This window comes from Plectropomus leopardus, chromosome 11 (genome assembly GCF_026936395.1).
Source record: "Plectropomus leopardus strain MGB_pleo_1.0 chromosome 11, ASM2693639v1, whole genome shotgun sequence".
Lineage (NCBI taxonomy): Eukaryota > Metazoa > Chordata > Actinopteri > Perciformes > Serranidae > Plectropomus > Plectropomus leopardus.
This window is the reverse complement of record NC_142186.1, coordinates 35,355,486-35,379,102: the sequence shown is the minus strand read 5'-3', so window position 1 is coordinate 35,379,102 and position 23,617 is coordinate 35,355,486. Positions and strand designations below refer to the sequence as shown.

Here is a 23,617-nt window from a genome sequence, read left to right as displayed (position 1 = left end):
AAACATTTGATTTTTGTTTTCTCTGGTGTTGATAGAGGAAATACAACTGTTGTTTTTCAATATTTTTACACTTAGTATAAGTAATACTACACAGCTTTGTGAATATTCTGTAATATCATTTCAGCAACACTTTTTTTTAGATAAATGACATCTTCCAATGAGTGAAAAAAAAAAATAAATAAAAACTAAAAAAAAACAAAAAAAAAGTTAGAAACAAATGACAGTTAATAGTTTACTTGTTTTTCAGAGAACATCTCCATTTTTTTTTTATTAAACCAATTTGGCATTTTAATTTTAGTCATGGCACCTAAAAAAAAACACAAGGAAACAATTTCTCATTAGTTTCTGGCCTGAGAGTTTTGTGAATAATTTGTCAGCAAATGAAGAATCTGACTGACTGTATGATCAGAAAAAAATATTTTAATTCTGTATTTCACATATCATCATCACAGTACAAAATATAATTCACACATTCAACACAATGATTAAAATTCTGCAGTCCTCAAAGTGACTTTGGATCAAAGACTTTGGTGTTTCAATTACAAAAATACATTTCTAAGTGCCATCGTCTAAAACGCATCAACACGTCATCTTCAGGATTTCTGCAGAACATTTTTTTGCACTTTTTCTGCTCTCGAAATCCTGTTCAAACAAATGTAATAAAGTCAAAAATAAATCAAGGTGGATCCTTAATACGCTGTTTCCAGCCAGCAGGGTAGTAAATTCCCTCTGACTGAACAACAACAAGCAGCTCATTGTGTTTGTGTTTGTGCAGCGCCTCGTTTCTCTGCAGAGCCTCGGCAAAATAAAAGACTTCCTTTCAACTGAAGTGAAAGGAGGAAAATTTCCCGTTTAACAGTAAACAAAGAGGAGATTCTGTTTCTGCGTCGTCACAGATGAAGAAGAGAAATTACCGATTCGGTCTGTCAGGACGCATTTTCACAGTTGCAGCTCAACAGTTTTGTTTCAGTTGTTTTTGGGATTATTAACCAATGGGGAGATAAAATATGACGTCTTTGAGATGCTGGAGACAAAGTGGTGCTCATGTGCATGAAGAGCACGAATCTGATCTCATGTTTTAGGGTTCAGGCTGAGGTCAGAGCACCCAAAGAAAAAAAAAACAAATATAAAAAGCATAAAAAAATTATGTATGATTATTTAAAACCATTTAAGTAATTCATTCAAATGTTTAAAACTAAATATTTTCAGCTTCTAGCTCCTCAGATGTGCAGATTTGCTACTTTTCTCTGTTTTATAAATCTATATCTCATGTTAAGGTCTTTTCTAACATGCATTTTCACAAAAAACAAGCATGAGAAATGAAAAGACAAAGAAAAAATAAAAGAAGGAGAGGTCATGAGTCGGTGACGGCGTTCGAGGAGCCAGATTTGGGTGCACAGATTTTCATAATAACGGTATACCGCCAAAGATGGCGCAGATCGATTCCAACAATATCAACCTCCTGCAGAGTCGGAGAGCCGCGTTTTCGACGTGCACACGTGTGAGTATCAGACCCAGTTTTATACTGAACAAACGGAGATGTAAAATACATTTTAAACATAGTTATTGTAAAAACTAAATAAAGTTAGCCTTGGATTTGCAATTGCTTGTTAAAAATAGAGATAATAAAAATCTTTCACTGGGTAGCACTTGTAGTTAGCGAGCTACGCAAGTCCGCCCGACTCGAAGCCTGAGTCAAAATAAAACTCAGAAGAATCTACTTTGTTTTGAGAAAAAAATAAAATAAAATGAGGTCCCTTTTTGGTATTAATTTTTGCGTTTTGTGAAAAATGGATGATGACAGAAGCAACGTGCAAAATAATCGCACAAAAAAAAGTGTGTGAAGGCCTCGAGGTTAAAGGTAAAGTTTGTTTTTCTATGATGCGTTTCGATGATTTTCAAAAATGTTAAAGACCTTTAAGGATCCTGACCTATTTTCAGAATGATCACTGACGCGTGGCGATGCTACGCCGTCCAACGTGTAAACTGCTGGCTATGACTTTGTAACGGGATGTCTGTTTCCATGGTTACACTTTGATGAAGAGCACGGCGGTGACCAAGGCGAAGCCCACCAGCAGCATGGCCACTTTGGGCATGCGGTTCCTGCCAGAGCTGAGCTCGCGCGGCAGGATCTCCATGAAGGTGATGTAGATGAAGGTTCCCGCCGCCAGCCCCTGCAGCGTGCTGCGGGCCAGCTGGTGCTGCGGCGACGCCTTGGTCTCGGTTAGGGCGATGCCCACGCCGATGCCGAGCGGGGACATGATGGCGAACAGCAGCAGGCAGCCGACGACCACGGAGCGCCGCAGCCGGCCCTGACTCAGCTTAAAGGCCAGGCTGAAGGAGATGATGCTCTTGTGGATCATCAGCGCCAGACAGATCTCCAGCACCTCCTTCCCCTCCTCCAGCAGCCCCACCGCCAAACCCTCAAACACCGAGTGCAGAGACAGCGAGAAGACCAGGATGAAGGCGCGCAGGGCGGACTGGGAGCCAAAGTCCACGTGGAAGTGGCTGCCATCGGACTCGCCTGAGCCACGATGGCGGTGGGAGTGGTGATGACCGTTCCTGTCGTTTGCCTGGACGCCGGAGTCCACCAGCAGAGCCCGGCGCTCCTCCATGTGAAAGGACGATTGGTCCTTGAAGGCCAGGACGATCTGCTCCAGGACCAGGACCAGGAAGAAGCCCATGGCCATTATGAACTCTGGCAGCGGGAAGCGGAGCTGCGAGAAGAGAAGAAGAACACGGCGTCGTCCAGCTGAACTACGAGACGTTACATCAGGTCATTCTTGAGATATCCGGTTAACGAGCATGTGACCGATGCAAGGTCGACCACGTTAACCACGGCGTCGTTACGATGTAAAGTTTAAATGTATACGCCACATAATAACGTGCAAATGTAAAATATCTGTGGTTTGCAGAAACGCCAGAGTTTATTCTGACGACGGGGTTGAATATTAAGACCTGAAATATTCTGTTTCATCAACAAAGTAAAAACAAATTTTAAAAAACTCCTTAAAAGCACTTCAATGCCCGACAAGACGGATTTAAAACCACCAGGAAGACGACAAGTGGTGCAAGGCAACACGAAAACACATCAAACGCCATGTGGTGTGAGGCAGGAAGTGGGGGAAGAGAAAGGAGAGCAAGGTTACACACACACGCACGCACACACACGCACACACACACACACACACACACACACACACACACACACACACACTTTCAGTATTAAACTTTTGCCTGTTGAAGCAGCTGGAGCTCAGTTCAATGCTATTTGTGAGGGAGGAGGGTGATTCCCGTTAAACAACCCCTCCTCCGTCCCTCCACACACACACACACACACACACACACACACACACACACACACACACACACACACACACACACACACACACACACACACACACACACACACCGGGTTTCCCAGCAGTGTCTTTTTAGCATTGACCTTCAGCCGCCCTCCTCCAAAATATCTTGCAGTTTAAAGCCGTTCAAAGCCAGTTTTCTGGGCGATATGGGAAAAAAACCAACAACTTTGATTTCAGCGGGTTGAAACTTAAAAAAAAGCACACACACGTACTAAAAATGATGTAGAAAAAGCTGGTATTTAACTTTTTGTATGCCTGGACGGGTGTTTTAGGTGCATTTAGGTCGATTTTATTGGACAATTTACGTGACTTTGGGAGACAAGATTTCGGTCATAAAGTTTTCTCTCCGTTCCTGCAGACTGAGTGATTCTGTCACTTTACGGCAGTTTGACGTGTGAGCGACGGTGCACGTGTTCATGATGCCATGCGTGTTTTTAACGAGAGTCTGTGGGGCGTTACCGTGACTCCTGCGTTGACGAAGGCCTCGTTGATGCCCTGCAGGTAGTCTGGCAGCAGGTCCAGCAGACAGGTGGCCAAGAAAACTCCTCCAGCAAAGCAGCTGATCAGACTGAGCAGCCTGCGACGCACATCTGAGGAGACACACACCTGCAGCTCAGGGCTTCCGGAGACACACCTGCTGAGTTTCTCAAATGCTTTTTTAAAAATGTTTTTGGTGCTTTGAGCGACACAAGATGAGATTCACCTCTCCAAAATCTGCAACACCGCCGACACTCTGCCGCTAAAACCACAACAATCTGCATCAGAGACTCAGCTCGCTTTGCTCAGGGGCCACTTTTCCAAAATGACAAGAGGACGAGGACATTTAGGATATAAGACATATCTAGGATTTTAGGATGTTTCAAGGACTTTAGGACGTTTCTAGGATTTTAGGACATTTGTAGTATTTGAGGTCCTTTCTAGGATTTTAGGACATTTGTACTATTTGAGGACATTGCTAAGACTTTAGGACATTTGTAGTATTTGAGGTCCTTTCTAGGATTTTAGGACATTTGTACTATTTGAAGACATTGCTAAGACTTTAGGACATTTGTAGTATTTGAGGACATTACTAAGATTTCAGGACATTTGTAATATTTGAGGACGTTTCTAGGATTTTAGGACATTTGTAGTATTTGAGGACATTTCTAGGATTTTAGGACATTTGTAGTATTTGAGGACATTTCTAGGATTTTAGGACATTTGTAGTATTTTAAGACGTTTATAGGATTTCAGGACATTATTAGGATTTTAGGATGTTTCAGGGATTTAAGAAAACTCCCAGGAATTTTGGATAGAAATTTCCAAAATTGTAAGACATTTCTAGACTTTTGGGACATTTCCAAGATGTTGGGATGCTTCTAGGATTTTAGGACATTTGTAGGATCTTAGGGCATTTCTAGGATATAAGACATTTCTAGGATTTTAGGACATTTTAAGGATTTTAGAACGTTTCTAGGATTTTAGGATGTTTAAATGATTTTTTCATATTCCTAGGGCTTCAGCATGTTTCTATGACTTAAAGACATTATTAGGATTTTAGGATATTTCTAGGATTTTAGGACATTAGGGTCTCCTCCACTGACAGTTTTTTCTATAAATAATCTCTATTTTTATTGTGAATTAGAAAATGTTTGGAGGGCCACCTGGCACTCCATCAGGGGGCCAGATTTGGCCCGTGGGCCTGAGGTTGAGTGTCACTGATCTAGAATAACTAATAGCGCCACAGTTAAGACGGAAAAATCCGCATGTTTGATTCTGGGGTGAAATGTCCCCTTTAAGTCTGGATCAGCGGCACAAACAGGACCTGGTTTTGGTTCCTCACCTGAATCCACGCTGCAGCGTCCCGCTCCCCGCACGATGCAGAGAGGGGCGAATCCAAAGAGGACCGTGATGGACAGCAGGACCACCAGTGCTCCCAGTTTGATCTCCAGGGCGGGGACATCAGCCGGGTTGACCTGCAGCGCTGCCGTGTCCCTCCCTGGAGACAGGAGGACGGAGGAGGAGACTCCCCCCTTGACAAACATCTTTAGTCTTCACCTCCTCGGTCAGGTCAGAGTCAGGCAGCGGGGAGGAGGAGGAGGAGGAGGAGGAGGAGGAGGAGCGCAGACAGACCCTCTAGAGTCACACAGGAGAGCAGATGTCAGATGGATTAAAAAAATAAACTCTAATGATGACATCTGTTATCATCTATTATCATCTATTATCTGTTCACTGCGACCTCTGACTTTACAAACATTATGGTACCCGGAGATTATTTGTTGATTCATGGAGTTTTCATGTGGCGCCACCAACTGGTCAAATTATTAATGTCATTTTATTTATAATTAGATCAATAACTGTATAATCATGTATTCAGGCAGTCAGGAGCTGCATGAGGGGAGTTTTGGGAGGTGGATTAGAATCACAACAGGAGAAATCAGCAGTAAAACAATAAAAAAAAGACAGGACTGAATTATCATTAATTATTATTATTATTGTTATTTTTGACAAAGCGTAGCCACACAAGAACCGTCAGAATTTTGGAAATGATAGTTTCTGTTTTTACAGTTTCTAGCTATGATGACTATTGCAATTTTGGTGATTTTAGAAACAATCTTTCTAGCCTGCTGGGTGAATTATTTAAAATTATTATTTTTAAAATAAAATACAGCCATTTAAAGTTGTTTTTCCTTCCTCTGATCCAAAATACAAACACCAAGTCCCTCTCCAGTGCTTAGAAATTATTTTACAATCCTGACTCATTTTGCACCACCTCACCTTCGACTTCATAAATAACGAACAGTCCCTTACATGATAAACGTTCTGGTTGTATTTCTTCGCACAGATCCGTTTTATTTTGAACTCACTGAACACATTAATTATAAAAATCCAAAAACACCAAAACTTAAAATCTGAGACATTAAACCCGCTGAAAGAAGAAACGCCGCGTGAGATTTCTATAAAAAACTTTGATGAAACTCCTCCCGTTTGTGCGATTCTTTGTCTCTATGTGATAAACCAGATTGGTACCTGAATCCGGATCAGCCGCTCACACTGGTCCTCCTCAGCAGAAACCAGTTCTGTTGAAGTCAGAAGAATAAAAAAATCCACTTCGGTGCTTTTTCTATCCGCTCGGTGAGCATTACATGTTGTCCGGGAAGTGGTGAGTCAGTTCCCATCAGCTGATCCCGCTTTATGATGGAGCCGTTGTCAAGGCAACCGCAACAACACACCACATCCTGTTTTCAAAATAAAAGCAGATTCTGGTTACTCGGGGTTTGGTTTGGAGCACAAACTTAAATTTTGTAAGCAAAGCAGCACAGCACAGCACAGCACAGCACAGCACAGCACAGCACAGCACAGCACAACAACAAAAGCAAAACAACTATTTTATTGGTTTTATTGATCACCAGCATTATTAAAAAAAACATTCAACAAACTCAAAATGATGAAAAATAGAAAAAAATGTTTTTATAAACTCTTCTTGTAGTTTTTTTGTGCAAAAATCTCAATTTATAAAGTAACTTAAGCCACCAGATAAATCTATTGAAGTTAAAAGCACATATTTCCCTCTACAAGTTAGTGGAGTACTATGGAGTACTATGTAAGTAAGTATGACATGAAAAGAAAATACAAAAAATACACAAGTGCCTCAAATTTGTAAGTACTGTAATTGAGTAAATGTACTTAGTCACATTCCACCACTGCTGACATGAAATGATACAAGATGATAATCAAACCGTCAATACACAGTAAAATTTCTGTATACACACACATATATATATATATATATATATATATATATATATATATATGGGTCATCTTTTGGTTGCATATGTACATGGTTTATGCTTTATGTTCTTTTTAAATACCATATATTCATATATTTTACCTCTTAAGCCTCCAAAAGTGAGTTGCAAGTAGGAAGGTGGCATGCTACTTTTTAATTGAACTAAAAATAGAGTTTATGCTTTTATTTTGATGGTGAGTTCTCTTGTTTCCGGCCTTGTTGTGTCCAGCTCCACTGAGCTGCAGCTGGGAGGAGGATCCATCCAGCTGCTGATCCCAGATCCTGGAACAGTTCATGTGACTGACACCTTCCATCACTTATTAATCACAAACAGTCAGAGGTCAAAATTATGTCTAAACCTTCACAATACTGAGCATATTTTTAGTGTTAAGGGAACCCATCAGAGTAAAACCACAGTGACTAATTTTGAACATACACTGCAAGATACAACATATTTTTAAACACTTCCATATATTAGAGCATGAACAGGTCACTCAAACTCCAGTAAAAGTACCTGATGTAAAAGATCTTTATCTTTTTAATGTATATTTTTACGGGGAAACGCAGCTGTGAAAATCTATTCATGTTTCAGAGGCCAAAAGTCAAACATAATACGTCTGTCTGCAGCAGTTTTGTAGTCTGCGTGCTTTTTTTTTGTCTCTTCTCTATTACAGTTTGTGATCCCTTATTTAAATCCTGGAAACATTGTTAAAAATAATGTGGAAACCCCCGAAAAAATTCCAATGGATTGCTAAAAATCTCTTATAAGGAAACATCAAGTATTTTTAAACCCGATCCCTGTTTTTCCATGTTTTTGTGTCTAAGTGACTAATGTGAACAATTTGTTCTGTTTCTCTTTGTTGCATCTCATCTCCATAATTTTCTTAATTCTAAATTTTTTCTTTTATATACATTTTTAAATTTATTATTATTATGACATGAAACATGCTGATCATATGACATCTGAGGAGAGTTATCATGTGAGATCATAAACTGTCAACTTTATCTTACAGGAAAACATAAAACAAGAATCGTCCTGCACGGAGAAATGTCACATGCAGAGGATAAAACCAGAGCTCATGTGGCAATTAGGTGAAAAAAAAAAACACAAAAAACCCACCATTTTATTTTCATTATTTGTCAAAAACATTTAAAATATTTGCTGCATGTTATTTTCAGAATTTATTTAAACTAGTTCTAATGTTTGAAAATTAAAAGTTGAAGAAGAAATCCTGGAGTTGAGAAAAAGCCTCTGTGGTTTTTCCACTGTTGCCGTGCATGCTGGACAACTCGTAAAAAGGTTTATTTTTGGACACATTTTAAAGAAAATGACTAGAAATGTCCCAAAAACTGAAAAAAAAATACATGTTATTATAACCAATAAATGATGTGGTGAGGGAGGTAGGATTACTAGAGTGAAAAAAACTAAAACTAATAATAATAATAAAAACTAATAATTAGATATTTCAAATTATGATACAGAAAAATAGATATTTTCAGGCTAATTTCTTGTGGAGTTGCTAATTTCCTTCTTTCAGCCAATGTGCTCCAGTTTCAAAGGGTTAATACAAAGTACAAAGTGTCAGTACTCACTCATATTATGGGTTGTTCTTTTGTGCTCTGTTAAACTCGACTCTACTAATCACACTGACACTTTACCTCCTAACGTTACCTCTTTAATAGTAAGCACATATTGCTTATTTTATAATTTTTCTCTTCTTTACGTGTTTATTTTTATCTGTGTCTTTGTGCTGAATAACCTCTGTGAAAGGTTTATTATCTGGTTTTAAAATAAGTGAATCCGTGAATCAGGGATGAAAAAAAAATTAACCTAATCAACAAATTAATCTCCTTTCTTTAGTGTATGTCCTGATCTTCAGTCAGAGTTAAAATATCTTATTTTATTAATTCTTTTTTTTTTTTTTTAAAGGATGATGTTTCAGTTTTATGTTCATGTGTTTCCTCCTCCAGCAGAGGACGCTGTTAGATCAGCTTTAACTTTCAGCTTCAAATGAACCCAAACTGGAAGAGAACAGGCAGCTTTTCAAAATAAATCTGTTTGGAATAAAGTGAACTATTCAGTTTCGCAGCAATATACATAAAATAAAATACAATAAAATAGAATACTACTTTATACTTTTACTCCACTACATCTCAAAGGGAGTATTGTACTTTTGACTTGACATTTGTCTCACAGCTTTAGCAACTTCACAAATTTAGATTTTTGTACAACAAAAACACAAAAAGAATTTATTTTTTATTTTTTTAAATAATTTTGAATTTTGTAGGAGTGTTATTTTAAATTTTGTTTATTATTCTAAATTTTTAAACTTTTTAAAAATATGTTTTAATAATTTTGAGTGAAGGGTGTTTTTTCTATTTTTATTTTAAACAATTTAGAGTTTTGGGGTGTTGTATTTCTATTTTTTTCTTTAATTCCTGATTTTAAAAAAAATTAAAAACATGCCTTCCAAACACATGTGCCTGTTTTCTTAACAAACCAAAAGGCAATTTTAGGATTTTTGGCATTTTGTTTTTCTTTTTAAAAAAACAAAAATTTGTTTTACCAACCTCTGGTGTGTTTTTTTTCTAATAATTATAAATAACTTTAGAAATAAAAGAAATAAAATTATAAATAATTTATAATTTTTGTTGTTTTTTTAATTCTCTTTAGAACTTTTTGGCAATGTTTTTATTTTTCTTAAAAATTCTTTTTCTCCAAATATTTGCAGATTTTTCTCGTTTGATAGATTAAGAAAATTCCCTTAGACCTATTCCTATTTTTTTTAAATAATAAACAAAACCAAAACAGGCCACATAATACCGAGAGCAGTGTAATGAAATAATTACTATTAAGAAAAAAAAACTCTCTGACTCTATAGACGGACCCTGCACTTCAAAATAAAAGCTCTATGTTGCAAATTCACTGTTCTTCAAATTAAACTAGCATGGTCTTAAGTCATTTGTGGTCCATTCAGAATAGACCCCCAGCCCACTTCTGAACCGCAACCCACCAGTTGGGAACCACTGCCTTAGACATACATGGGAAAACGGGGTCCAGGTTAAAAAATGCTGAAATGTTATCCATTAGAGAAGCTTTTTAGCTCCATTTTCTCCACCAGCTGGTCACCAAGTTTGTGACAATTCAGCACCGAGGATCCATCAGATCTGCAGTCAGACAGCGAGACTCAACTTTTCTGTCAGCGTGCTGCACAACAACCAGCAAAGAGGCCAAAAAGCTTCAAAGATCTTTGGTTCACTTTTACTCTCAACATCTTCCACATGTAAACATGAGAACCTCACGCAGCAAAATACAGGCCGACAGAGCGGCCCACAGAGCGGCCGAGCGGCCGAGCGGCATGTGCACAAACTAAAGTCACAATCACAGATTCATAAGCTGCACACTCCTCCCCCTGTGAGAGCAACATGACTCATATGATACATGTCTGTTGACTCATCCAACAAGAAAACTAACTGGAGGCAAAGACAGAAATCAATGAGGTGAGACTCCAAGATCACTCTCACTCACTCACTCTCTCTCTCTCACACACACACACACACACACACACACACACACTGACACACACACACACACACACACACACACACACACACACACACACACACACACACACACACACACACACACACTCGCTCCACATGACCCCAAACTCATTTATGGTGACAAAGACTGAACATGTAAGCGCCCGCACACAGAAATCTACATTCCTCAAAACTGTCATCTCTTCAATCTCACGCTGACAGTAATGACCCTGAGACGCCGCCATTTTGAGACATGCAATTTCGAGAAAAAATGAGTCGGACGGGAGAAGAAGAAGAAATGTCTCAGCGAGGGAGGGGGGAGTGAGGGGGTTTTGCTGTGAATCATTAGTTCGGTGGGAGCGCCGCTGTTCCAGGACTAATTGAGTATCAGCGTGAGCCACGGCGGGTCGGCCTCAGAGCTGCTGCCGTCAGCACGAGCAGGTGGGCGGCTCGGAGAGGTGAAGTTAGCAAAAACTGAGCAGTACGGGGATCCACCAAGTCAACACTGGAAACTACAGAAAGGAAGGCCCCAATGTCTGCAAATAAAATAAAACCTGCAAAATGCCCACAGGCCAACCTTCCTAAATTTGAAATTTAATTATCTTTCAGCAAAACACTTTTTATCCCTGAGCAGCGACTCATCACAACTTTATTCTGGTTCTTTCAGAGGCTGCTGAATCTGCTGAAATCTGCTAAAACCTGCAGAATCTGAGGAAATCTAGTGAGATCTGGAGAAATTTGATGAAATCTATAGGAATTATCTGAAATCTAGTGAAATCTGAAGAAATCTGCAAAAAATTGGTGAAATCTTCTGGAATCTGGATGAATCTGTTGTAATTTGATTAAATCTGCTTGAGAAGTTTAATGAAATCTGGATTAATCTGTTGAAATCTGGAGAAAGATGCTGAAAACTATAAAAAGTGGAAGAAATCTGAAAAAGAATCTATGAAATCTGGAGAAATTTTAAGTAATCTGAAGAAATTGTCTTAATTTGGTTAAATCTGCTGAAATTTGGAGAAATCTGAAGAAATCATCTTAATTTGGTTAAATCTGCTGAAATTTGGAGAAATCTGATGGAATCTTTTGAAATTTGGTGAAATCTGCTGAAATTTGGGGAATTATGCTGAAATGTAGTGAAATCTGCTGAAATCAGCTCAAATCTAAAGAAATATGTAGAAATCTGGAGAATTCTGCTGAAATTTGCTGAAATCTGAAAAAATGCTAAATCCTCCATATATTAGTCGTGTGTACAGACTGTATTCTGGTATGAGTCTAATTAAGATTCATTTTTGTGATGTGCAATTCGACATCTATTAGAAACACTCAGTTTACCATCAAGATCCAATTATGTTTTTTCTCCACTTACGTTTTAACACCTGCTCTCTAAAGTCAACACAGCGTAAAGGTTTTCTTTCCCATCTGAAGGATGCAGATGACATATTTCTCACTGACATGCGAGTCACATAAACAATTAACTTGTGACCTGCAGAGTAATCAGCTCTGCTGCCCGACTCAAAGCGGCAGAATACTGAGAGAGAGCGCTTTTTTCTCTAATCTTCACTCGGTGATTAGAAAACGAGTTGAGAGGGAAATGATGGGTTTATGGGAGCTGCTCAAACCGCAATACAGTCCGAAAATAAGACGGAAAGAATATCAGACTCTATTTCAGCGTGTGACTGTAATATTTCACAAGAGGAAGTGCGACGGCTGCGTGACGACAGGGGAAGAAACGGCATAATGAGATACGGTCTCATCAGCTCAGCGTTCTCTTCAGCGATGAACTTGGTCTCCACGAAACACAGATCTCAGAGCAGCAATAAATGAAAATCCAATGAGACAGCGTGTATGAAACAGGGTCTCATCGATTCAGAGTCAGAAATCCACCCAAAGCAGCGACCTTCAGCCAGCACAAAGTCAAACTTCACTGTTTTAATATTGTTGGGCTCAAGTCTTCGTCAGGAGCGATTCACGCGCTGCTCTGCAGGCCGACCCGATTCTAACTGAAGTCGACGGACTCGTCTGCACTCTCTTCACTCTCCTTCCTGTTGAGAAATGTGCTCGTTGGCCCTTCAGGAGGAAGTTCACCTCAGCTTGGCTCCTTCAGCTCATTTTTTGTTGCGCTCAGCTTTCCAACATGCTGATATCAGACGCCAACATCTGTCTCCTCAAAGCCATAAAGCCTTGAGTTTTGGGTCGTTGTTCAGGGATTATCTTCAGCTCACTCTTTCACTGCTTCAACAAGCCACGCTGCACTTATTATCTGGTCCGCCTGCAGAAACTCTGCTCACAGTTTCACTTCCTCTGTGCCGCGGAGTCATCTGGGTACAAATTAAAGGAGGACACACTCCAGAGGTCAAAGAAATGACTCCCAGCATGTTTCTGTCCGCAGCCAATCACTTTAAATTCACCAACACATTCGCATCCCGGCTCGTCACATGGTGCCGCTCTGCGTCTGCTCATGACGTTTTAAGTTTCCCTCCGCATCAGCTGTTTATGCTCCAGGATGTCAACAAATACACACGGTGGGATGACGCAGCACGTCGTTATGTTTACACAACATGAGCACGTAGCAGCCAACGCTAACCGTCACGATGGTTAAATTCAGACAAAAGAGGCACGCTGTGAGACGTAGAAAAAAAATCTATATGGGAAGCGAACGCTGACTCCCCCACGAAAGTCATTGTTTGTGACTCATGCACCTCACCTCCCGCCCGCCATACACAAGTGCTCCTTAAATTACATCATCACCTGTGGCGTTACAGAAAGATGCTGTCTGATGCGCCTGGTGCCGCCCGGACATCAGACGGCGTATAATAGGTGGACACGGAAATTGGTTTTTGGCCAAAAGCACTGACAGAGGGGAATTTTTTTAATCAACTCTTAGGGTCTGTTTGATGCATTTTACACTTTTCATCTTAATTTTGTGATATTTGTGGCTGTGTCCATGCATATGGAATAAATTTGGCAAGATTGTGTATTATTTTTTTGTTTTTGTTGTTTGAATTTCCAGCTCAGCTCCTACAATAAGTCTAAAATACACTTTCTAAACTAAATTGTAACATTCAGACTGTTAAGTGCAAAAAACGTGCCATTGAAACCCATACAAACTGACATGTTTGTTCCCACAGCCATCAAGTCAGAAAAACATGACTTGATTATTTCTGGGTGTTATTTTTAGGATTTTGATTTGTATTTTTTTTTTTTTTTTTTTACTATTTTTCACCTGATGGTGTTATTTTTTTAATTTGTATTTATTTATTTATTTTTACCATATTTGGCATATGGAGAAAACACATGCTATTTCCACTAAGTGCACTGTCACAATCAATGTTGCTGCTAATTACTGACATATCCAAGGTTGTGATAATAATTTAAAAAAAAATCTACTTTGCATTTAGTATAATTGAAAATAATTAATTTTTTGTGTTTGTTTTTTTCTCATCTAAAAATACTGTGGTATTATGAAAAAAACCTGATGTTTAAGGGTTTAAAATTCTGAAAATGAATGAATATTTGATGTTTATGTATTTGATGTTTGATGTTAAAGTAGGAAATAACATTAATGTATAATATTTTGTAAAGCTTGATTTTGAAAAGTGCATTTTGTGCACTCACACAAAAACTCACAATCATTGTCAAAATATATGCCATATGCAAAAACACGGCCAAAATTGTAAAAAAAAAAAAAAGAAAAAAGACAAATTTAAAACAAGTAAAATGCACCAAACAGCAGCAGCTTGTTTAGATTTCACTCTTGGCTGTAATTAAATCACTGACTCGTGTGCCAGTTTGTCCGGTGTGGTGTTTTGTGTCCTAACAGGAACACAGTTGGTGTGGCAGGACAGATTAGTGCAGACTGAGCTGTCTCATGACGGTTATCTCTGAGGACTGGGACGGAGCGCCCTGAACTGGTTTGGTCTGGGAGGTTTCCAGCTGGATCCAACAGTGATGGAGTCCAGGTCCTAAAGAGGAGGAGGTGAGGCGGGGGAGGACGGAGGGGTGAAATGTCCCGATGATGTCCTGATGAGGACAGGTGCGGGGTGAACAGGTTACAGCAGGCTCAGAGAGTGTGAGCACAGACGAGCTGCGCGTGAAACCAGAGTCCTCCTCAAACAGACAGGCACAGGTGGCGCTCTGTCTCCGGGTCAAAGTGTCTCAACTGCTGTGTCCAGACCTCGTCTTCGCCTTTGCCTCGCCATACCGGATTCAACTGGTAACACACACACACACACACACACACACACACACACACACACACACACACACACACACACACACACACACACACACACACACACACCCTACCAAGAGTGCCAGGCATGCCGACCACATAACTACCCACTGACCTCAGCTCTTATTGAGCACGCCACAAAACACACACACACACACACACACACACACACACACACACACACACACACACACAGTTATACAACTTGGTCGCACACAACAGCAAAGCACTTAAAAACCCATCAAGTCTGTCTACAAGAAAACAGTCAAACTTTTACATTTTCATTACTGCAGCATCTGAAGTAAGTATAACGTTTTAGACATCGATAGGAGTGACCCAAAATGAGCAAGAAACAAAATAAAAAGTACAAGAAAATTACCAGAAAATATGGAAAAACAAAACGAATGAAACAAAGAAACAAAAAATAAAGACAAAGCATGTAAAAAAAAAACAAGACATGATAAAAGGTGCTTAAAAATATGCTGCTTGCTGCAGCAGCTTCAGGTGATCATGAAAAAAAATCAGTTTATAATTATTGGAGAATTATGACACATGAATATCTGCCACAAATCGTGCTCTCCGTGTGCGGACGTAAACTGATCCCAATCAATTAAAAAATGTGTTGATCGGCTGAAATCGATCCTTCAGATCTGGACATTTACTTACAATGCTAAAACTGTGAAACCTGAGCAACATGGCTTATTTTTTTTCAAAACCATGGAAAGAGCGTCATGAAGAACTTAACAAAAAATGACCCCGAAATGAGCAAGGAATAAAAAAAAAGTTAAAAGAAAAATACGAGAAAACAAGTAAATAACAACAACACTTATAACAACAACAAAACAGCCCAAAAAACACTCAAACTTTAAACAACTGAAGTTCTGTTAATTCTGTAACATAATTTTAAATATATAAAAAGGTCATTTTTTCTCTTTAATTCTTTGTTGGATTAAACTATTTTTATGACGGGATTTTACTTGATTTATTGTATGTGATGTTTTGTCTTTTTATTTATTCATTAATATTTTTATATAGACCCTGAGTGTGGAATAGTTTTTTTAGTTAATCAATTAATTAATATTTTTGCAGTTTGCGGGAAATTTCGGAAGTTTTCTTGCCACGTTGTTTTTTTTAAAATTTATTTAAATTTTAACCAATGTTTCACTTTGGTTAAAACTATTTTTTGCGCTACACTCAAATATGTACATTTTTTAGAAAACATTTTCTATACAGTGAAAGCGTTTGCTGTATCCCTGTTTGGTTTTACTTTGATTTGTTTCGCTGTCTTTTGTTGTATTGAATGTGTCATTGTTTGTGTCTTTTGACTGTTTGTTGTTTGCTTATTTTCACTTGTTCTGTTGTCACTGCATTTCACAAAAACGGTGTACATGTAGGCTAAGAGGTCATAACAGCTTCACGTCAGGGTCCATTAGATGTGCAGGTCAGCTCAGTCGGCGGGTTTAATCGTCTCCTGCAGCCCGGAGGTTTTCCGTCTGTTTTCTCGTCTCTGGCTCGTTCGAACAGCGAGGAAGGATTTCATAAGGAGGACAGCGGCTCTGTGATGTTCCTGGCAGCACAGACGTCGTATAACAACTGTAATTTCTGCTCTCACTCGCCTCAGCATAAAAGGCTCTTTCATGGAAATCCTCATGAAAAGGCAGCACAGGCGTATCAGATTGAGAAATGTAATAGTTTTCACTGAAGCCATTTTCGGGAAAAAGCAGTGGGTATTTTTCTCGGTGGGGGTTTGGGGGGGGTCACAGTGTGTGCTGCAGCTCCGTGTGTTTCTCACCAGTGTTTATGGAGCATTTAAAAGCCTCCAAATGTGCTGCGGTTTGCGGCCTACGAGTCCTCCTCAACCCCTCCGGGCGAGCTGCCAGCGCCGACTCACAGTTAAACAAACAGCAGAGACTCGGAGCAGCCAGAGCGAGCTGCTCACTCTTTTCTTGGCTTGTAAAATAACCCCTCTGCTTCCACCATTTTATTTTATCGGACTGATAAAGAGCTTTTCTTGAGGTTGTATTTCCGTGTAAATATCGGAGGCGGCTCTTTATGTGTCCTCCTCTCAGTGAGCTGAATGAGAGAAATTAAGAGGGATCAAAGTGCGCTCCTTTAATGGACCGTCTGTTTGTTTGCAGCAGCTCTAATGAGCCCTTTCAGTCGGCACAACACGAGCGGCAATCTGTGTTGTTTACATCTTGTTTCTATCTAACGGTTCACATTCACTCTGTAATTATATCATTACTGCGACGCTCTGTACAGAGCAACGTTAGAATAGCAGACGGAGGCTAGAAGCAGATATGTGCAGAGTGTCAGTGGAAGATAACCAGGACTTTTATCTGTTTACAACCACTGTGTGACGCTCGAAGACAACCAGAGCAGTTTACAAAACACTCTGAGACACTCTTTGACGCTCTGTAACGCTCTGTACAGAGCAACGTTAGCTATGTCAGATTGACGCTTGGAGCAGGTCTGTGTAGTCACACTGTCAAAGAACACAAGGACTTTTTTTCTGTTTACAACCACTCTGTGACGCTCTGTGATGCTCTGTACAGAGCAGTAATAGAGGTGTAAGAATGACACTGATTCAGGTCTCTACACTCACAAAGGAAGATAACAAGAAATGTTTACAAAACACTGAGATGCTCTGTGATACTCTGTTACGCTCAAAGATACTGTGATGCTCTAACACTCTGTTTGCGCTGTGTTCCTCTGAGATGCTCTGTGATGCTCTAACAGTGACGCTGGAATAGTGACACTCTGTGACACTCTAACAGTGATGCTCTCTGACACTCTATGATACTTTGTGGCACCCTGTGACCTTCTGTGATGCTCTGTGTCACTCTATGATCCTTTGTGGCGCTCTGTAACTTTCTGTGGTGTTCTTTGAAACTCTGGAAATCTCTATAATCTTATTTGGTGCTCTGTGATGCTCTGTGATGCTCAACTTGCACTCTGACATTAATTGATGTCTGAGTGAAGCAGCTGCATGAATCTGAAAAGATTTTTAAAAAATTTAGATTTGGATCACATTGTGATTTTACACGTAGAACCCAAATATTTATCTTAATTAAACAGAATTAGAGGAGTCAGCTGTTTGCTCATAACATCACACGATAAATTACATTTGTTTTCTGCATCATTTTATATTTCATCATTTGACGTGTGTGAGACATTTTCAGAGCGTTGAGTTTTAACCTGAAGTTTTGTCCCGTTTGACAGTCGGTAATGAGGACGGACCTTCAGCTGGTCGGAGTTTAAAGAGTTTGTTTTCAGCCGGACTTTGGCTCAGTTCTTCATGATGTTTGCAGAAAAGTTTTCATGTCATTAAAAGCGTATTTACTGGACAAATTTGAAAGCAGAGGCGTCACAATGCTCGACCCGGACTCTCCAACAGCCGCCGCTCCTCTAATTGAAAGTAAAGTTGCTGAGCGGACGCTTTTTAGTTCAAACACTGGAGAGACGCCTGATTGGACAGATTTCAGTGTCATGACAGCTCCAGGTTATGATGTAATCCTGGACAGTGAGCAGTAAGAGAGTTCAGGACAGGGACTGAATGCTAAACAGTTCGGTTCTGAATCCTGAGAAAAGTCAGAAACCAGCAGTGAGTATCTCCTCGTATTGTATCCAGAGCCTGATTTAGATCTTACTGCTTCTGTGCCACAGAGCTTCACTGCTCCTTTGGGAGATTCGTTAATTGGTGAATATGGAGATAATAACGGTGCTCATTTTCACAGATTCTCTCCTGGAAGGCGTTCACAGGGCTGCACTCGCCTCTGCAAACTCAAAGGGCCAGAAATAGTTTCAGTAACAAACACAGAGAAGCAGAACGAGAGAGAGAGACACTCACCTGTTTACCGTCTCACGTCCACACAGCTGGACAGTCGGGGACGCTCCTCCTGCCCGGGCTGGACAGGTTTTGAATCCTGATTGAGTCTTCGCTCAGATCTGGTCGAGGTGGTGTTGAGTGCACTGACGGATGTTTCATCCTGTTGAAGAAACAATAAAACTGTAACAGGAGCTTCACTTTAAAACATATTCCACCTCAGATTTCTACATAGACATATTCCATTAGATTACTCAAACTAAACAACGTACTCTAAATACTTTGGATCACTTGTTACTTGATGTGCTCTGAACCGGCGGTGTTGTGATTATTCGCTGTCGGATAGCCGGATGGCATGAACTGACTTGTGCAGAGTGTGTGCACATTTCTTAGTGTTGTGTGCGCTTTTATTTGGTGTAGGGCATTTGTGCAATAATGTTATATACACTTTAGTGTAATTATCATCCATTTAATTTAGGGCATTGTGCAATACTCTTGTGTGTGGACTGGTGTGGATACTGTGGGTTAATTGTATGTGTGTGTGATCGTGTCACCTCTGTTCTCTTGACCTAATTTGTGGATCCGGGGAGGATACTGTGTGTTAGTTGTAGTTTAGCTGTGTATTTGTATGGCTGTACATGTGGCCTGTGTCTCTCGGTTGTCCAAGAAAAATTCTCCTAAAAAATTTCTCCTAAGGGAGACAATAAAGGCAGACACGGAAGGTCACAGACAGAGCGGCACAATGTGATGAGTACATGTTCGACATCCTCATACAGCAGTGACGGGCGAGTCGCGGTTTGGGTGAGCTTGTTAGAAAACATTGCAGGTTTCGGGCAGGTGGGTCATAAAATGACAAAGCAGCAGTCTCCTCTCCTCTCTGTCACACACCAACCAGCTTCATCATTAGTGCTGCTGCATTCAGGCATTTTAAACCGTTTTTTTTTTTTTTTATGAAGAAACATATTTATATCACTCCGGTAATAATGTCTTGTTAAACTGTTTCCCTCTGCAGATATGATGTCCTAACACTGTGTTCTTACAGCGAACAAGAGTCTCTCTGCCCACACTGACTCTGTTAAATATTCACCTCTGTAAACAAACCACCGCATCAATCGGCTGTGCACTCATTTAAATAAACCAGGAGGCTGTGCACTCATGTAAACAGACAATGTAAGCTATCAGCTGTGCACTCATGTAAACAAACCATGTGAGTTAACAGCTGTGCACTCATGTAAACAAACCATGTTATCAGCTGTGCAATGGAGATCATAGCCTCAAGACAAAATCGCTAAAAAGATGAGTCATTTGTTCTTTAAAAAACAGGCAAATTGATCCAACATTACTGCAGCAGAATGCAATTATTCACATATTGTAATATTAACATAATGTAATATCTATAATATACATAAATATATTCAATAATAATATCATAATATTTTGTATGTTAATAACAAAGTACCTCAGTTTTCTACGAAAGTACAGCACTTGTGTAAATGTACTTTACTACACTGGAGTACTGATAGTGACCTGGGCTACCACCGTGACCCCGGGACATGTGACCTTGGAAAAAGACATCATGACAGCTCACCTCACAGGACACCTGCAGACATTTGAACACTCCCCTCGTCCTCCTGCTGTCAGACGTGGACGCTCTTCACACGGTCGCTTCAAAGCCTCCGAAAGTTAATTAGAAAAGGGACTCGGTAAAAGTTGCGCCCGACTCCTTCACCCTGCTCCACAATCCGTCCTGACAGCAGAGATCCAGCTGCCCACTTTTAACTGAAAACTTCCTTTACTGTCAACTTCAGCAGGATGTTTCTGTCACTGCGTGAGATGAAAGTGGTGTCGGGGTGTTTAACAAGCTCAAATTAATGCCTGCTTTAATGAGGCGCTCCCTCAGATCCTTCAGTCGAGTCTTGGGGGCGAGAGCAGAAACTGCAGCCTCTGCAGAGGTAGACCACCGCGGACTGCGGCCCATCACTTCAAAGATACGATTTAAATCACAGACAGAGGCCCTCTGATCTGAGCTGATGACAAAGCTGACAGTCATCAAACACACACTCAGATCACTTTCAGTCCAGAGTCAATTATCTCAACGACTGATGGATGTTTGCAGAGAAACTTTGCACATTAATGATCTCTAGACGAACACCTCCGACTCTACATAGAGCGACAGACTCCAGCTGCTCCAATCCAACCAGCTGTCAGTAGGCAGGTTTCCATTAACCCTCAAATTGACAAACTGAACTTGCCAATATGAAATACAGCTAATGGAAACACGTTAATTTCGAAAAAATGACCATTAATCACAAAAAAAGTTTTTACGCTTGCATGAGGTGGTATTTCAGAAGATTCTGAAAAGCCATATTTCACAAAAGTGCGAGGGGAACACTTTTTAGTCTTTTCTAGGTCACATGATGCTGTGTCTGTGAGCTTGTCAGTAGGAACTGGCTCCCTCATGATGCAGCAGGAGCTACAAGAGCTGTTATTGCATCACATAACTCTGAGAAAGTTGAGCGAATCATCTGGGGGTTTTGAATCCACAATTCAGCCACTCCCACGTATAAGGGGCTCGCCTTTCCATCACGGCTCCATAACACGCCGACGTGGCCTTGGATTGTAAATAATGGCAGCTAGTGCGGTGGTTGCTATAGAAATAAAGCTGCTAATGTTTTGAACATCCATCGCCATGGTTACTGGGATGTTATCACCAGAGGAGAAGTCGCAGAACATCACTCAGTGGAAAAGCAGTCATCTCCACTGTGTGTTTTATTGACATTTCGAAAATATCGCTTAAGTTTTGCACAAATCTGCATGAGAAGCCCGACTACTGTTGAGGTTGCATGCTCCTGCTGCGACTGTCACTTTGTCATGGTGTTCAGAGGAGTATATTGTGACACCAAAAAAAAAAATTATTTTTAAAAATCTAGAGAAACTGTCGGAAAAAAAGAGAAAAGGTAGTCCATAATTACATAATCAATAATTAATTAAAAATTTAAATAAAATAATTGTATTTTTTAGCACTTTTTCCAGGTCATTTCCCTTTTTTTGATTAAAAAAATAAAATAAAATTTAACTTTCTTTTCCACATATTTTTTTTGTGTTGGTTTTTAATGAATCTTTTGGTAATTTTATTGTGCTTTTTTAAACTATTTTTTTTGCTAATTTTTTGGGTCACTTCTTTCTCTGAAAGGAAAAAGCCTAAACAGAGAAGTCGAATCTGCACAGCAGTGAGATGACATTTTCCCATGCAGTGATTAAGATTATTGACAGAGTGAAATAAAGTTTTTTCACTTATCAGCAGCAGCGTGTGAACGAAGCGTGCACAGAGGCGTGAGAACAGTCTGACCTCTGAGTGACCTCTGAGGGGCCGCAGGGCGTCCGTCAGCGGTTTGCTGGAATCCAATAATTATGCTGCTTCGGCTAATCGCTGTTCATTATCCAGCCTGAGTTAAAGAAACGCACCTCCACCTGTCAGTCACCCCTGCTCCTCCTGACACACACACACACACACACACACACACACACACACACACACACACACACACACACACACACACACACACACACACACACACACACACACACACACACACACACACAGAGAGATGATTATCTAATAGACTGCAGGAGGATAATTGTATAAACGGATCGATACCACCTCATTAGGAGAACGGCTTCAGCTGAAAGGTCAACGTCTCCACCCATCGCCGTCTCTTCACGGGAGACTTTCAGAGGAAAACATCGTTTTACTCCTCAGCACTGATGCATTTACAGGAAGACATCAGACGGAGGGTTCCCATAGTCCTGGAAATCCTGGAAAACTCACAATCACACATTCCAGGCCTGAAGAAGTCACTAAACTAGTAAAAACAGGGAAAAATCATGCAAATGTGTTAAACAAATCAAATCAAATTCACGAAACATAACGTCAGTTTGATTTAATTTTCTGTAGCTGACGATGTAACGTGTGTTTATTATGTGACGTTTATTTGTTCATTTTCTCTCGCTTTATGTCTTCCCATGAGGAACGTCGAATTATTTCTACGTGTTTTCAGATTTATAAGAGGGGCCTACAACTTTGAATGGTTGTATTTTGTATTTATTTTATTGCTGATATGTTCTTTATAAATTGTTAACAATCTTATCTTCTCTTTTAATTTTTGGTGATTTCTATTGAAAATGGGAAAAGTTTGGATTTAGGGGAGGGGTCTACAACTTTAAATGGTTGTATTTTGTATTTATTTTATCGCCTTTTTTAAAAAAAGAAAAAAAAATGCATATAGGCATGTTTTCTCTTGGCAGTTTTTTTTTTTTAACCTCCGTTTATATTTTTGGACGATTTTTTTTAAAAACATAGAAAAAGTTTGGATTCAGGGGAGAGGCCTAAAACTTTGAATGACCGCATGACTGTATTTATTTTAGCGCTGATTTTTAAAGAAAAAATGCACGAAAGTGTGATTTCTTTAGAAATTGTTTGCAATTTTCTTCTTCTATTTTAATTTCTTGGCAATTTCTATTGAAAGTGTACAACAAATTTGAATTTAGCAGAGGGGCCAACAAGTTTAAATGACTGTATGTAGTATTTATTTTACTGCTGATTTTTAAAGAATACATACCTTCCAAACTCATGGGCCTGTGGGACTGAAGGCATGACTTTTTTTTTTTAATGTTCCTTATAGCATCCTAAAGTCAGAATATATGTTGGCATTTCACGTCTCTGGTCTTAAAAAGATCAGAGTAAATTGGGGGGAGGATTAGTGCCTCAAACTTTTACAGTCATGTACCGTACACCCATGAAATTTAAAGAAGGTATGAAATATTACATACAGAAGCCTAACTGGTATGTGCACAGACAGGTGCGGACAGGTGTACATGCAGAC

General features: G+C 39.8%; 1 protein-coding gene across 1 annotated transcript; it reads right to left on the bottom strand.

Moving 5' to 3' along the window:
* Nucleotides 1–402: 402 nt before the first annotated feature.
* LOC121946329 (zinc transporter ZIP1-like) lies at nucleotides 403–19,420 on the bottom strand. The gene is made up of 5 exons (XM_042490848.2): nucleotides 18,759–19,420; nucleotides 6,375–6,583; nucleotides 5,188–5,480; nucleotides 3,825–3,955; nucleotides 403–2,717 (listed from the first exon to the last, which is right to left on the bottom strand). Exons 3-5 carry the CDS (start codon nucleotides 5,387–5,389, stop codon nucleotides 2,028–2,030), a joined length of 1,023 nt encoding a protein of 340 aa, XP_042346782.2. The 5' UTR covers nucleotides 5,390–5,480; nucleotides 6,375–6,583; nucleotides 18,759–19,420; the 3' UTR covers nucleotides 403–2,027.
* Between the last annotated feature and the right edge of the window lie 4,197 nt (nucleotides 19,421–23,617).

Bases quoted from the DNA above. Each gene is read 5' to 3' on its own strand.
- LOC121946329 (XM_042490848.2), bottom strand. From the start codon at position 5,389: ATGTTTGTCAAGGGGGGAGTCTCCTCCTCCGTCCTCCTGTCTCCAGGG. The intron at 3,956-5,187 runs GTGAGGAACCAA...GTGTCTCCTCAG, and splicing joins ACGCTGCAGCGTGGATTCAG to ATGTGCGTCGCAGGCTGCTC. The intron at 2,718-3,824 runs GTAACGCCCCAC...CTCTTCTCGCAG, and splicing joins TCGTCAACGCAGGAGTCACG to CTCCGCTTCCCGCTGCCAGA.